The sequence below is a fragment of the Podarcis raffonei genome, chromosome 5 (assembly GCF_027172205.1).
Source record: "Podarcis raffonei isolate rPodRaf1 chromosome 5, rPodRaf1.pri, whole genome shotgun sequence".
Taxonomy (NCBI): domain Eukaryota; kingdom Metazoa; phylum Chordata; class Lepidosauria; order Squamata; family Lacertidae; genus Podarcis; species Podarcis raffonei.
In genome coordinates, this window is record NC_070606.1 from 53203034 (window position 1) to 53218785 (window position 15752).

At 41.9% G+C, this 15752-nt stretch overlaps 1 protein-coding gene across 3 annotated transcripts in view; it reads right to left on the bottom strand.

The window, feature by feature from the left end:
• Positions 1-1019: 1019 nt before the first annotated feature.
• Positions 1020-15752, bottom strand: part of ACSL5 (acyl-CoA synthetase long chain family member 5) — a 34057-nt gene continuing 19324 nt past the window's right edge. For all 3 annotated transcript variants that reach the window (XM_053389210.1, XM_053389211.1, XM_053389212.1), the window contains exons 7-21: positions 14534-14712; positions 14228-14260; positions 14070-14121; positions 12823-12896; positions 12628-12705; positions 12004-12138; positions 11497-11631; positions 11308-11403; positions 9695-9767; positions 8966-9054; positions 8762-8878; positions 4368-4511; positions 3968-4069; positions 2586-2657; positions 1020-1830 (exon numbers count right to left, since the gene is read on the bottom strand). In XM_053389210.1, coding sequence (XP_053245185.1) covers positions 1693-1830; positions 2586-2657; positions 3968-4069; positions 4368-4511; positions 8762-8878; positions 8966-9054; positions 9695-9767; positions 11308-11403; positions 11497-11631; positions 12004-12138; positions 12628-12705; positions 12823-12896; positions 14070-14121; positions 14228-14260; positions 14534-14712 — 1517 coding nt within the window. In that variant the 3' untranslated portion in view covers positions 1020-1692. The remainder of the gene's footprint in view (positions 1831-2585; positions 2658-3967; positions 4070-4367; positions 4512-8761; positions 8879-8965; positions 9055-9694; positions 9768-11307; positions 11404-11496; positions 11632-12003; positions 12139-12627; positions 12706-12822; positions 12897-14069; positions 14122-14227; positions 14261-14533; positions 14713-15752) is intronic.

Genomic DNA, 15752 nt, shown 5'->3' on the forward strand with positions numbered 1-15752 from the left:
AATATCCTACCCAGATCACCTACTAATATTACACAACCAAAAATTATTGCCCATTTCTCATGTCATACTTGTAGAATTTCTAGATGCTGCTGGACTAAATTTGGTTGACATCAGTTCAGGTTCTGAAAGCCCTGCTTAGCTGTGTAGTCTAAGCATGTAGAATCATGATAGCTGCTAGCTGTACAGGTGTACACACTAGTTTTCTCGGTTTTATTTTGGTCTTCAGGTTAAATGAGTGATTTAATGCAGTGAGCACCCATCACATATTTAGAAACCAGGATTTCTGTGAAGTCTTAAAACCAGAACCAAACTCTCAATACAAGAGAAGTCAGATAAGTTGTGGGTTTTTATAAAGACTGGATTACGACTGTAGCAAATCCTCTGTGCTCAACGCTAGGCAAAAGCAAATGCAGCATCTACTGTACCAAGAAGAAAACCCACCAAGAGATAATGAAGCAGCCCTATTGATGGCGAAGAGGATCAATGATACTTCAAAGAATATAGACAAATAGCTCTGATTTGGTGGGAAAGAGGTGCTTTGGTAGGAAAAGTTGCAAAGCATCCCTGACAGATCTCTCCTCTGTATCCCCTGGCCCCCATTTGTATGCTGTGTTTAACGCCTGTATTTCTCCTCACTACAGGCTATTGTTACTAGTCTGCTGCAGCAGATCAAAGGTACTCTAGTTACTCATCTACAGTCCTGTCCCTGAAACCATCTTTGAGCACTTTGCTTTTGGAGTTGCAAGGAGAGCTGGAGCACTTATAATCAGTAAGAGCCAAGCTCAGATTAATAACCATGCCCCTTGGCATTAAGGGCAACTTAAATCTGTACAGGAAATGAGGCACCAGTCTTGATAATCCAAGATGTCCCCCTCCCTAAAAAAACCCACAACCCTTAAATTTTTAATAGATTTTATAAATGCTTAAGGGAAGTATCCTTCCACGTATTGAGAAATGGATATTTACCTTCTTCATGGAATGCAAAGTAGTACAAGATGTACTAAGTCAAAAGACACAAATTTCAGAAAGTGCTATCAGTTTATTTTTCACATACATTTTCAGCCAGCAGGAATAGTTTGCGCCTTAGCAGAATTTGGATACCCAGACTTTAAAAAATAGGCATTAAGTACATTTATTGCCAATGAGGCATTTGAGCACCCATCACAGAAGGATGGCATTCATGGCTTTTTCTCCAAAAGCATATACAAAGCTAGAATAAATGACTGTACAAATCAAGACTATATTACATGGGGCAGAGCCTTTCAGTAAGATCTGATTAAGTTAGTGTTTAAGCATACTGGTCTTATACAATCTCATTATGGCCGTTAGAATCATCAATAGTTTTAAGAGACGTCTTAAATACTTTCCCATACTATCTTCCACATACGGCAACTATCATCAAGTTCTTCCCATTTCATTTAGATTTATACAAATCACAAGGGACAACAGTAGACACTGAGGCAGAAAGGCAGCTTTGCTCTGAATACAAGTCTGGCATGTTCCATTTGAACAACGTAGTATATTACACAAGATTCACCACAACTAGTTGCTACCTTAGCCAAACATGTTTTTCTTTAAAGAGGAAAGGACACTTAGTTGATTCAGGTCCTTCATTTTTCAGCTGTTTAGGGCCTACCAAGTGCTTTCACAGTTCACTGTAAATACAATTAGCTGAGGCTCCCCGCCCCCTAACTACATGTTAGCTGCATAGATGGCATCAATTTGACTTCTGAAGAATTTGGATACTTCTGCTCTCTTTGCCTTCAGTGTTGGGGTCAACAGTCCATTTTCAACTGTGAGCATCTCGGGGTGGAGGTAGAGATCTTTCACCTGGTTGTGGAGACAATATTTTTGTCATAATCGTGCCTCACGCATTTGTCTGAGGTGGACAGTTTGCCTTATACAAAGGTTCCCTCTTTACCTTTGAGAAGCTATACTCTCAAGCCTTTGGGATCGAGGAAGTCTATAGTATTTCCTCAAAGAGGCCCCCACCCCTATTTTGTTCTTGTATCAAAAGAGCTAGTTGACAGCCACCATTTCACAACACACCAAGTGCCCCTTTACTTAGGAGCAAAGTGCTATAACCATTTGTTACAGTATGGAGCGTATCATGCAGATTTCTGGTGTGATAATCTTGGCTGTTGGATGCCTGCCCCACATCAATAGAGGCATTGCAGCAGATCTCTGGACTTGTCAGAGATCAAAGTTTGAGACAGAAATCTGAACTACGTGTCCCAGGATGACAAGATACCTTTGAAACCTCTTGGAAGTCCAGAGATTATTTATTTATAATTTCCACATTTACTGAAGTCCAGAGATTTAAGACCAACTACTTTCACTGTAATTCCTCCAGTATCTATGACAGAGACTCAATTCCTTTTGTAAAGGGGTGAGGACAGAGCACTATGGAAACATTATGGTGCTGATTTAAATCTTTTTATAAGCCGTTTTATGCATTTAAGCTTCTTTCCAACACAAATGGAGTATGCACAAACCTGTCTCTCTACTTCTGGAGTTCTGCATTAAGAGTTCATTCTCTTTGAAGCCACTTAACAGCAATAGCCTTGAACAAACTACATACTCACTTGTTCAAATGACTTGAGGCCAGCTTCTTTCCCCAACCTGGTTATGTCTGACAGGACAGCTTTTTTCACTACCTAGAAACAGAAAATATATTGGTAGGATTTAAACCAGAGGGTTTGAAAAACTTAGAAGTTTATCTTAATGCCTTTAGAGACTAAGACTACATAAATGAAAACCCATTTCAGACCTGGAACTAGTCCCATAATATCTTAACAGATTTATGTTTACCAGTAACTAACCTATATATGGTAGCAACAAGGTGAAGAACAGAGACTTCCAGAAGCAGGTTACTGATGTAAGTCACCCCTCTATCCTAGTCAGCATGATTGTGGAATCTTTTTAGCCAATGGTTTTCCCTTTCTACGAACCTTAACTTTATGGAATGAATTCACATTTGTTCTGCAGGAGTATTTTTCAGGAGTCAAATCTCACATTGTGCTAGAAAGTGTTTCTTGGAATTTTAATGAGTTCAGTTCTGTGCATTCAGGGTAAGGAAGGCACTAGATTTTAGAAATCTGAGAGGAATGTATAGACCTCAAACACACATTCTTTCCCACCCACAGCTGCCAAATCTGCTGGTTGTTAAAGCCTGACACCATAAAGCAGTTTAATTCTTAAGGAATTTGTGTGGCTTGGTGGTGGAGTGGGAAGAGACCCTCATAGAGCCATGCACTTAGCAAGTATCGTGAGCAAAAAATAGAAACAAGGACTATTGCCTCAAAAGCCTTTTTAAAAATCTCAAAAGGAGAGGTTATATGCAAATTAAATACTGCACTCACACAAAATTCACTTCCATGACTGCCGCCTATGTCTTAACACACAGTTGTTCACACCTCAGCAAATGTGTGGGTTAAGCTTGAACATGGGGAGTTTTACTAGCACAACTTTCTAATCAAACAGCACCTTCAAGATACATATGAAGTTAACATGCAAGTTCAGACATGAAAATGCTGCTAAAGTAAAAACTTTCACTGTGGTGACAAGTAATTATAATAATTGCCTGCTCCTCTCGCTTAACCCACTATACCAGCCTAGGTTGCCAACACACAATTTAGAATAACTGTTCTAATTGCATATCCAATTTCCTCCCATCTTGGTTTAAAAGTTACCTTGCTTAAATCTAGTTTAATAGGCTGTATTGTAGGATTGGGTATACATTAATAATTTTAGCAGGAAGCAGCTATTTACAAGTTTGTGTGCTATGACACAAAAGACTCAAATATCACCTCATGCAAAACTGCATATCCAAACACCAAGTGAGAGTCAAGAGGCAAACTGGCTCTTTCATTATCGAACTCTGAAATCCAGTTTACAATCAGACAATTTCCCCTTCAAGTTCACCGAATGAACTTGGATCTTCACAAAGTGAGAGAAAGGCACTTACTGTATTTTTGCAGAGTTCCTCAAACGATCCTTTAACTCCCAACTTTGCTGCAAACTCTGGAAGGGTCTCTGGATCAGGAACCACCACACTCACCAAGAATGACTGTAGGAAGAATGAACATTCAAACTCCAGAAAAAAAATGGGTGTTGGTGTGTTGTATGTACTCGTTCCCAAAGATTTCCACTTGGGCACATTGAGTTCCTTTGGATCTCAATGGTCATGTTATACTATAAAGAAGTAAGCTTCTATGATCATGCAATCCGTTAGGTCTTCATTATGTCCCCGCAAGTCACCCATCTCAGCAGCAGTGTGTGTCTTGACCATTCTGATAGAATTGTCTGGCCCTAGAAACTAGTTAGCACAGTGGCTGAAGATACAGCTCTGAACAGGGGACACTTACCTGTAGGCTATCTCCATGCACAAAGACCTGTGCTACAGGGGCACTTCTGAGGTAGATGTTTTCAATCTTTTCAGGTGCAATATATTCTCCCTGAGCTAACTTGAAGATGTTCTTTTTTCTGTCAATTATCTTCAATGCACCACTCTGCAGAAAGTACAAAAACAAGTTTGAAGACAGGATTAGAAATCTATCTATATCCCACATTTTTCTCCGAAGAGCTCAAATTCATGTACATGGTTCTCCCACTCTTTATTTAATCTCCACAACAACCCTGTGAGGTAGGTTAGGCTGAGAGGCAGTGATTGGCCCAGCAAGCTTCACGGCAGAGTGGTGATTTGGACTCTGGTCTCCCAGCTCCTAGTCCCACACTCTAACCACTACACCACACTGGCCTAAAATTCCCAGAGTGGTTTAATGATCATTCCTTCTTCACAGGGAACTCTGGGAATTGCAGCTATGTGAGGGGAATTGGGATTTCCTAACAACTTTTGTTTCTTTTTTAAAATAATATTTATTACTTTTAAAACTTACAAGAAAAAAGAGAAGAAAAAAGACAAGGAAAAAAAACAAAAGAGAGAAAAAATAACAATACAATACAATATATATCGTATTTTTCGCACCATAGGACGCACCGGACAATAGGACGCACCTTGTTTTAGAGGGGGGAGAACAAGGGAAAAAAATTCTTCCGCTCTCTGCCCAGCACCCCTTCAGCGAAGCGGCAGGAAGCGCTGCGCAGAGAGTGGGAGAATTTCCCCCCTCTTGTTTTCCCGCTCTAAAACAAGGTGCCGTTTAAGGTGCATTCAGGCGGCTACCTTGGAAGCCTGGAGAGCTAGAGGGGTCAGTGGGCACCGACCCCTCTCGCTCTCCAGGCTTCAGGTTCCTTTCGAGCTGCTCTTTGGGGCTGGCGGGGGGAAGCCCACCACCAGCCCCAAAGAGCAGGTCAGGGAGCAGCGGAAAGGCGCAGCGGAGAGGCTGCTGCCATAGTCACGCGTCACTTCTCCAGCTGGGAGAGGGTCGCGGGGGGCTTCTTTAGCCCCGCACACGCTCTCCCGGCTGGAGAGGTGACGCACGGCTATAGAGGCTCCTGCCATAGCCGCGCGTCACCTCTCCAGCCGGGAGAGGGTCGCGGGGGGCTGCTTTAGCTCCGCGCGTGCTCTCCCGGCTGGAGAGGTGACGCGCGACTATGGAGGCTCCTACCATAGCCGCGCGTCACCTCTCCAGCCGGGAGAGGGCCGCGGGGCTATGGTGTCTTCGCTCCATAGGACGCACACACATTTCCCCTTCATTTTTGAAGGGGAAAAAGTGCGTCCTATAGAGCGAAAAATACGGTAAACAATACAAAACGCAACCTTAACACATTAAACTAAACAAAGCAAAACAACAACAATTTAAAAACATACATCATGCCATTTCAATACTCTATCTTTCATTCCCTTGTTTCATCGACCTCCTCTCACCTCCCTTTTTGTATTCCACTTCTGTTAATTGTTTCAGCAATTCCTTTCCATCTTTCTCTATTTTTTGTCATATAAATATCTTAACATATTTTTAACCTTATTTTCCATTAATGCTAAAGTACTTATTTATGCTTAACTCCTTATAACATTTCTACTAAAGCCATAAAATTTCATTCCAACATTTTTCTCACACTCATTAATTTTACAGTATTTCTATATATAAACTTTAAACTTTTCCAATCTTCTTCCACCATCTCTTCTCCCTGGTCTCGGATTCTGCCAGTCCTTTCCGTCAATTCCATATAGTTCATCAACCTGGAGATCTTCTGTCCGAGGCTCTTAACTCTTTTCCAAGTCCCTTCTGCAGGTCTTCTTCATATTCTTTGATGCTGAAAAGCAGATCTCGAGGAGACTCCAACCTAGCAATGCTTTTATTCCTTCTCGACAGGTCAGCCAACTTTCCATAGTTAAAACTAAGGTCCATATAATATTTCAGGGCATATTTCAAAATTCCTCCAGATCCAAAGGCCCCCACAACTCCAATCACCTCCTGACCCAAATCCAGGTCCCAACAGTCAGTAAATCCCTGCGTTAAAGGATCTATCCAACTTTCCTTCTCCAGTCCAAGCAGGGCTCCGATCCTCAAAATCTGACTTTTTCTATATTCAATCATAAAAGGCCTCGACTTATAGTCCTCAATTTGCCTCTGTAAGGCTGGGGCCCCCACTTGTATTACTTTAGGTTCAACAACAACAACTTTCTCCTTCGTTTTCTCCCCAATTTGTCCTGTCGAAGTAGATTCCTGTGTCGAATCCTGAATAGTTTCTGTATTGATGTTCACTTTTTGTCCCAAGTTATCAATTTTAGTAGTCATAACATCCATCTTCTTGTGGAGCTGTTCCAGTGAATAGCTTATCTTACAAAATGCAGTCACTAAGGCTTCTTCTGTCAACATTCTTAAATGGTCCAAGGTCAATCTCTGATTCTCACAGTTTCTTATCTTGCAGCTGGAGATTCCCCAGCTCCACTCTTGTAACAATTTCAAAACCTCCCTCTAGAGGGAAACAGTCTCCACTTGTATCAATCCTTTCAAGCACAGTTTAAGCAATAAAATTAGTTTCAATTTTCAGTTACTTTTCCTCCTTTTTAAACGCAGAAGAGGACAATGGAAACAATATATTTCTCTTATTTAGCTAGCTGTCAACATACGTTCTGTTCACAGTCAATGAACTCTCCCAAGACGTCAATCTTCCTGGCAGCCCGTTTCCAGGTTCAGAGCGGTGGTAATTTGATTTTCATCACTCTCTCCTGCAGGGTTACTAGGTCCACAATTTCCCCCCTCTTCCCCTGCTTCCAAGGGGGGTTTAATGATTTTAACCGATGGAAATTTAATCCTTTACGAAAGGCTTTCCAAGACTTTAGCTTGCAGTGTCTTTGCTTCAATCTATTTACAAAAGAGGAAGGCGGACTTCCTGTTTGAAACCTTCCCGTTTCGGTGCCAAATTAAAATGTTTAAAGATCCAATTTTCCGTTCTACTCACGGGTAGTTGTTTAAAGTCCAATTGTCCACAGGAAAAAGTCAGCGCTCTCCGGCAACAGCAATGCGGCTTCACTCCGTGAAAGAAGCAGTCAATTCGAAGCACCGCGCCACTCACCCCACGTCGCTGTGGATCCCTGAAACCGGGTTTCCCCGCGAGTAGGGGAGACGCAAAAGGTGCCAGCCGAATCCCAGGTCCACAGGCTTCTCCCGCCTGTGGTTTTTAGTGGGTCTCCGCCTTCACCGTGGCGGCCAGACCCTGATTTCCACGGAGCGGATCCTCCCGATCAGAGGAATTCCACCATTGCCGGAGGCGCTAACCCAGAAGTCTCGGGATTTCCTAACAACTTTTGGCCCCCATAACAAACCACTGCTCCCAGAATTCTTTGTGGAAAGCCATGACTGCTTAAAGTGATATCATAGGGTTTAAAATGCATTATGTAAATGTAGGCCAAGTAGAATGCTTTAAGAATAATGCATCGGTGCCATATTCAGTAATTCAATCTTTGAATGGTGCATTCATAACAAACCCAATCAGTAGCTTTTGGGAGAGTCCTTAGTGCCCCATATCTCCTAATCCACAGTGCACTATATGCAAGAAAGCATGCCCTCTGGCTGTATTATCCACCACCAATTTCACAACTTGTAGTAGAATGCACACTTTGGGGTGTATTAATTTATCTTGCTGTTTGAAGGATACATGGGGAACGCTTACTGCTGCAACATACTGAGAGTCACTGTGAAGTTTATCTTATATTATACATCCGATTTGTGTTTGGGTGCCAAGCTTTGCAGGAATAGCTTCCTTATCTTTGCAAGGGAATAATTACTGCAAATCTCATTTTAAACACTTTCAAGTATCCTTTCTAGGAGCCATTTTCTACAGCCAGATGCAGAAAAGCTTGGAGACCAAAATGGAAGCCACTTCTAGACAATCTGTTTTATTGAGAATCCATCCATGAACAGTGGTACCTTGAGTTAAGAACTTAATTCGTTCTGGAGGTCCGTTCTTAACCTGAAACTGTTCTTAAGGTACCACTGAGGTACCACTTTAGCTAATGGGGCCTGCCGCGCCGCCACCAGGCAATTTCTGTTCTCATCCTGAAGCAAAGTTCTTAACCCGAGGTACTATTTCTGGGTTAGCGGAGTCTGTAACCTGAAGCGTCTGCAACCTGAAGCATCTGCAACCCAAGGTACCACTGTATGCTTGTGGGGAGGGTATAGGATGTCATGTCAAGCAATTGTTATCTCACATTCAAGCATATTTTAGTCCACAGTTTCATTTTGTTGGAAGTGGGTTAGTTGCATCAGAATTCCAAATGGTGCAACCTGGAATTAGCCAGCGTACTGTTCTGTGTAAAGTAGTCAGCAAGCTGCCTCAGTGACCACCAACTTACCGGCATCCATTTCCCAATGTCCCCAGTATGAAGCCACCCATCTCGGTCAATAGCTTCATCAGTTTTCTCTGGATCCTTCAAGTAACCCTTGAATACATTTGGCCCCTTAATGCAAATCTATAGAAGGCACACAAAAATAGGTGTTAGACGCCATCTATTTTAAACTTCAGCTCACAGAATGCTACATCACAAAAAGGAGCTTACCTCTCCTTCCCCATTAGCTGCAAAGTAGTTCATTTCAGCAACATCGTCAAGTTTTACAACGTTGCAAGCTAGGGGGGGTCCGACGTGACCTAAAGAAGAACACCCATGCAGAAAATTTAGTTTTTTTTCTCGGTACAATCTTCCCTTCTTTCCCTGTCTTGTTTAAAATCGCCAAAATTCCATGGAGGTGCATATGAAGAAGGGCAAAAAGTGGCTGTTGTTATATCAACCCATTCCTTATGCTACCACTTACATATTGAAGTAACTGTTAACTTCCATAATCACCTTTTATAGCGTAAATGGTTATAAAAGTCTCTCCCACCTCCCCAGCAGAAAAGCAAGCTCTGAATAATCAGATTAGAAGTTGTCTTAAGTCTAACTCATCTTGTCAGTATAGCCCATTCTGCTAGTAAACGGAAGGATGTCATATTTAAATGCAGGAGAAGCAAAAAACCTGTTGTCCTCCCCCCCCCCCCCATATTTATGTGATCAGTTACATAGAAAGAAGAAAGCGGCCGGATGAACTGCAAAGCAGCCAGAGAAGCCAAAGGAAAGCTCCCATCTCCCCCTGGCGCACACAAACACAGAAGATACATCTCATCCAATACTACCTTGCCCATCATAAGATGTTTCTTTAACTCATGCTGACCATCTATTATATGCAACTATAAGCCAACTGAAGCCCAAGTCATAGTCTTCAGCCACACTCGGAATTTTAAGAAAGCATACCAGTCGTCCAGTCTCCCGGCAATGAAAATGTGCAGCCACCTGTGCACTCTGTTTGGCCATATGCTTCAAAGATCTGTTTTGGAAGACAAATATTTAATTAGATGGTGCCCTTTAGTTCCAGTTGCAGTTTTGATGGGTTTGTTTTACGACAACATGGAGTCTACAGGAACAATTCAATGAACAAGGCAAGTTCTGTCATGACAGAGATCCACTGAGGTCGGTGGTACTTCCTAGGGGCGTTGCTCAGAAGTGGAGCCTATAGGACTGCATTATTTGTGAAGTGTTTCCATAATTCCTCCCCCCCCCCCCGTTTAAATACTTTAATGAAATTCATAGATAACATACACAATATACAAAGATGAAAACTATCATGTACTAATAATCTTATATATGTTTACATAAATTAAATTTAAATTAAATTTATGCAAGCTCTTTTTTCCTATCTTTTTGCTGACATAGAATAGACTTCCTATCATTTCCCGATGCATATAACCTTTCTGGTGATGAAGGTAAAGATAAAGGTAAAGGGACCCCTGACAGTTAAGTCCAGTCACGAATGACTCTGGGGTTGCGCTTTACAGGCCGAGGGAGCCGGCGTTTGTCCTCAGACAGTTTTTCTGGGTCATGTGGCCAGCATTACTAAGCCACTTCTGGTGCAAGGGAACACTGAAACCAGAGCAGTGCATGGAAATGCCGTTTACCTTCCTGCTGGAGAGATACCTATTTATCTACTTGCTCTGCATGCTTTCAAACTGCTATGTTGGCAGGAGCTGGGACCGAACAGCAGGAGCTCACCCCGCTGCGGGGCCTTGAACTGCCAACCTTCCAATCGGCAAGTCCAAACGGCACAGTGGTTTAAACCACAGCGCCACCTGTGACTTCCTATCATTTCCCAATGCATATAGCCTTTCTGGTGATGAATGTACTTATTACCTTACCCTTTCTGTACTTTAATACTTTCTTACAACAATTAGTACCTTTTTGCTTGTTTCGTATTCTATAGATCTCTTACATATCCCATTTTTTAATCAATGATTGTCTTGTATTACCTCTTAGTCTGTTAGTCAATTGCACCATTTCCACATATTCTAGTAATTCGCACTGCCAATCTGATAAGGTTGGAACATTTTCCAAAGTGTTTCCATAATTTTGCCTACAAAATATACACTCACTATTAAAATCAAAATTATGGAAACACTTCCTCCCCCCATAATTTTCCATAATTTTGATTTTAATAGTGAGTGCATATTTTGTAGGCAAACAAATTGTTCCATTTTGTTTATTTATTTATGAAGAAGTGTTAATGTGTTTGTTATTTTTGATCTTGTTTTCATGTATTCTCTCATTTTCTGTATATTGCCTTCTTTGTTATTTTTATTCCATGGTTGCCCTTCTGCGGCACTGAAATATTTGATAAAGAGCAGGTTACAACAAAATTTGCACAGTTCACAACTACATTCATGGCTGACCTTCCAATATCGGTTCATCGCCCAACCAACGGCAGCACTTTTCATTTATCAGGTGCCACAGGAATGCCACTAACAGAACCTTCAAGCTAACTCATTCGCTTCCTTGGGGTGGGGTGGAGAAAGCCGTGGGGGCTTTGCCCTTACCTGACACCCAAAGGCTGCTCTGAGGAACGCTAGGACAGGTGAAGATATGGGGGCAGCTCCAGTGACTACGATTCGCACCTTCCCACCCAAGATTTCCTGTGGAGAAGGGAAGAGAAGAATGTAAGCACAGGCACCCCGGCGAAAGGTATTGTGGCATTGGTTCCGAAGTCTAAAAAGGGGAGCAGGTACCTGAATTTTATTGAAGACTAGCTTGTCCCAGATGCTGGTGTTTCGGATAATGCCTTGCTTCACTTCAGCATGCTTCCTGGCTACAGCAACTTTGAGCAATAACTGCTTGAGGTTTGTTTGGGCACCACTTTGAATCTGCAAGAAATCAGGGCACGGTACTACTAAAGGGGATGTGGGCATCCAGTGACTCTAGATCTAACCTCTTCATTTCTGGTGACCCCATTTCTCTGCCCTTCCCAAACATCCAGCCATTATGCCCCCTAACCTTAAGATGGATTTTAAAGCCATGATGGAACATGGGAGAGTTTAGGAGAAAGCCCTGTGGCATTTTAGGGTGAGCTTGCCATTTCTGGTTTCAGGATTTGGTGGCGTGGGAACTTGGGAAGGTACAAGGATTCTAATCGAACTATTCTATGGAAAAGTTAAACAGAAGCATAATATACCCAGTTGCAATTGTACTTAACAGGATTCAAGTGGAGGCAGCTTTATATTAGGTACAATGTTTACCTTGTCATAGATCCTGTTGAGCAGTCTTGGCACCACTGGGAAGATAGTTGGCTTCAAAGTTTTCATGTCATCTGTTAGAAATTTAATATCTCCTTGGAAGAACCCCACTTTTGCTCCATTGCTGTACATTACGGTCTAAAAAGTAACCATGGAAGACCTTGAATATACTGCAAAAGGTACTAGGATTGAGACCCCACTCCCAATCTGCCAGTTGAACCTCTGCCCATTAAAACATCTAGATATCAGTTGCCTCCATTCATTGATCTTTGTGAACACTGGGTATTTATTTAATTAAAAGCTTAATTAAAGAAAAGCTTTTTCAGAACATAAAAATGGATTGCTGTAAACTGTGTTCCTCAAGCTAAGTTTGAGAGGTGTTTCCATGTGTGTACACATACACACTCCACATCTCAAGATCTTGCTTGCAACATTTATCATGATATACAAGCACACCTTGTTGTCACATTAAGCAGGAAGGACCACAGTCCTTTTGCCAGATGGGTTGCTTACAGAGCCAGCCAGTGGCTAAGCCACTCACGTGCCACTGTTTAACCTTTTGAAGAGACCCAAGAGGCACCAAACAGTTGCTCCGAGTGGCAAGAAGAACTTAGAGAGGGGTTTTACCTGCACTACTCTCTCAAACATGTGAGCTAGAGGAAGGTATGACAGCGATACATCCGATGGCACACAAGGACTTGTCATCTGTAAGAAAAGAAGCAGGTGGTAATGATGCTCCAGTTCTACAAACATGTAGAGTTTGATTGTCGGCCGCCAGACCAACCAAATTAGTCAGCTTGGCCTTTGCATATGGTCACTTACTTCTATAGTCTTCATGAACGCAGCAGCATTGGCAACAATACTTTCATGTGTTAGCATGGCTCCTTTAGGGTTACCTACACACATAAAAACAAACAAAATTGTAGCTCAAACCAGGAATTTAAGAGCTGAACTAAACACTGTTTCAGGCAACCTGAACACCATGAAACAAGAACACTCCTTTCATTATTATTTTAAAGTATGGACTAAGTGTGAACTCAAAGCAGCTTAAAAAAAAACACAACTTCATGGTTTAAAAATCATAAAATGCAGAATAAAAATCTACCCCCAGAGATTTCTTTTTGAGGCAAGCATGCAATACTGCTAACCAGGCCAGTTTTAGCTATTACAGATAGCATGCAATCTTTCTGTCAGAATAAGAGGTATAGAGTCAAGTGCCCCCTGAATTTCTGCATCAAATAACCATTTTTGAAGGCCCAGTGGGAAATCTTCAAAATGATGTTAAGTGCTACTTCTCTTTCCTTGCTTCCCTCCCAAATTGTGTGGCAGTCTTATTCTATGAAGAGCTGTCAACAGTTTCACCTCAATACCATCAGTTTTAATAGGATTTGTGTCTCTTCCTCCCTATAAAAGTATCAAGGGGACACAGAAATTTATTGTTGCCCCCTCTCCACATTCCTTGAGAAGAGTCCAAATTTCACCTTGTGAAACTGAAGTTCCCGTTCAGGCAGCATGAAGCAATAAAAAGAAAAACCAACAGGAGTTCTTTGCATACTAAAACACATCAGGAACATATTAAGGTAAAGGTAAAGGGACCCCTGACCATTAGGTCCAGTCGTGACTGACTCTGGGGTTGCGGCGCTCATCTCGCTTTATTGGCCGAGAGAGCCGGCGTACAGCTTCCGGGTCATGTGGCCAGCATGACTAAGCCACTTCTGGCGAACCAGAGCAGCGCAAAAAAATGCCGTTTACCTTCCCGCCAGAGCGGTACCTACGGTATTTATCTGCTTGCACTTTGACGTGCTTTCGAACTGCTAGGTTGGCAGGAACATATTACATGGCATAAATACAAGGATTTGTATGAAAACCCCTCAAATGCTTCTGGCATGAGTGGTTATGGCTGGAGCTTTTTTGTTTTGTTGTTGCTGTTGTTGTTTTTGTTTCAGTAATTGGATGGGCTCCATTATCTCCAACATTTGAGGTGAGTCTTAAAATCTAAAAATAGGATTAGCGTTTGTCCCTTTTGTCACAAAAGATGGTGTCTATTGATGTTCTACCAAGTTATTTACCTGTTGTTCCGCTGGTGAAACAGACTATGGCAAGATCTTCTGGCTTGGGAAGCTGAAATAAGATAACAATTGAGTCCAAAATGGGTTCAAGCTTTTAAAATCACACATGGTAGTAAATAGACCTCATTGGTTGAGTAAAATAGAGGATGAGTACTTACAACTGGTCTGCTGAAATTGTGTTTTCCTAGCATCTGTAGGAAAACAAGCAAGAGCAATTAAGCAGTGCCACTAAAGAATGGGGCAGTTGTGGTGGACAGTGGTGATAACTATTACAGGGTAGCTCAAGAAGTAGATGTTCTGAAGTGGTTTGAGGGGGGGAAGTATGAAATGATGGTTCTGAAGTGGTTTGTGGGGGGGGAGTATGAAATGAGTTGTAGGCCAAAAACATCTGGAGGGCTGAGGTTGAGGAAGCCTGCTTTAACCTTTCTCAAGAGTAGACTTGTCAAGCAAAAGGGACCCCGTACCTCAATTTCTTGTAATGAAAAGATTTCAACTCCCAGGGAAGCTCCTTTTTCCTTTAATGTGCCATCAAAAGGATCCATCAGAATTATCATCTTCAGTCCTGGTGTCTTCTTTTGTTCACAGTTCTCAAGTATCACTTGTGCTTTCTCGGGTTTGTCACATATCACTGTAGCAATGTCAGCTAAAGGAACACACATAACACTTGACAACCTCCATCACTGGACTCAAGTTACACAGAACACACAAGCAGCACCAGCTTGCTGAAGCAGACATCTCCACATACCCATTTCATGTGGCAATCATTTAAGAAGTGGAAAGTGGAAATAATGCATTGAGTGCAAGCACTCTGTGTGCCAGAAGCTTCTGGGAGCTGCAAGGAATGATAGCCTAACTGCAAGCCACACCTGGCAGGCACAGCTATCAAGACACAGACACTTAAATTTACTGTGAGGAGTATAGGCCTCTTAATTGGGCTTTAGAGCCTGTTAAGTATACTACATCATTATTATTATTCCTGCCGCTTGTACTAGCTTGTAAAAACACTTTGAGCAAGCATGTTGCATGCAAATGCCAAATGTCTCTTTAACCCAAACAGTTGCTTTGGGAGGGAGCATTTGGGATTCTAGGAGAATTTAGGGCATTTACTCCTTTATCCATCATGTATGTTTGAAAGCAAGCTTTTGTCTACAGGTTTCATGATCTACAACACCATGCATTTCACTGAAAGGAAAGAGCTGTTGTGGGGGGGGGGGAAGTAAAGGAAAACATCTTCCACTGTTGTTTCCGACTGAGGTCAAGCAACTTAATTACCGGTAAGTAAGGCTACCATTGCATGGTTTGTGTAGCTTGGATCATAGCTGCTATAATTGGAAGTCATGCTATACTAATGGAGTACAATTAAATGAGCACCCAACTTGTCCAGACTAGTACAAAAAGTCCACTACTATTCTGCTACCCAAGAGACATAACTTTTCGGAGAATTAAACTCAACAAGGTTTCCTGTTAGGATTTTAAACTTGTGGCTTTCTCTCTTGTGAAAAGCATTGGGTGCTTTATAACAATTGCAGTAAAAACACTGGATAGCTGTATTTCATTCCACTTGTGATTTTAACACTGACAGAGATTTTATCTCCAGACATTTCCAAGAGTTTCATTCAAAGAAGCTGCAACTCTTTGCATTCAAAAAGTTGGTTTCAAAGAAGTGAGCAAAATAAACTTTGA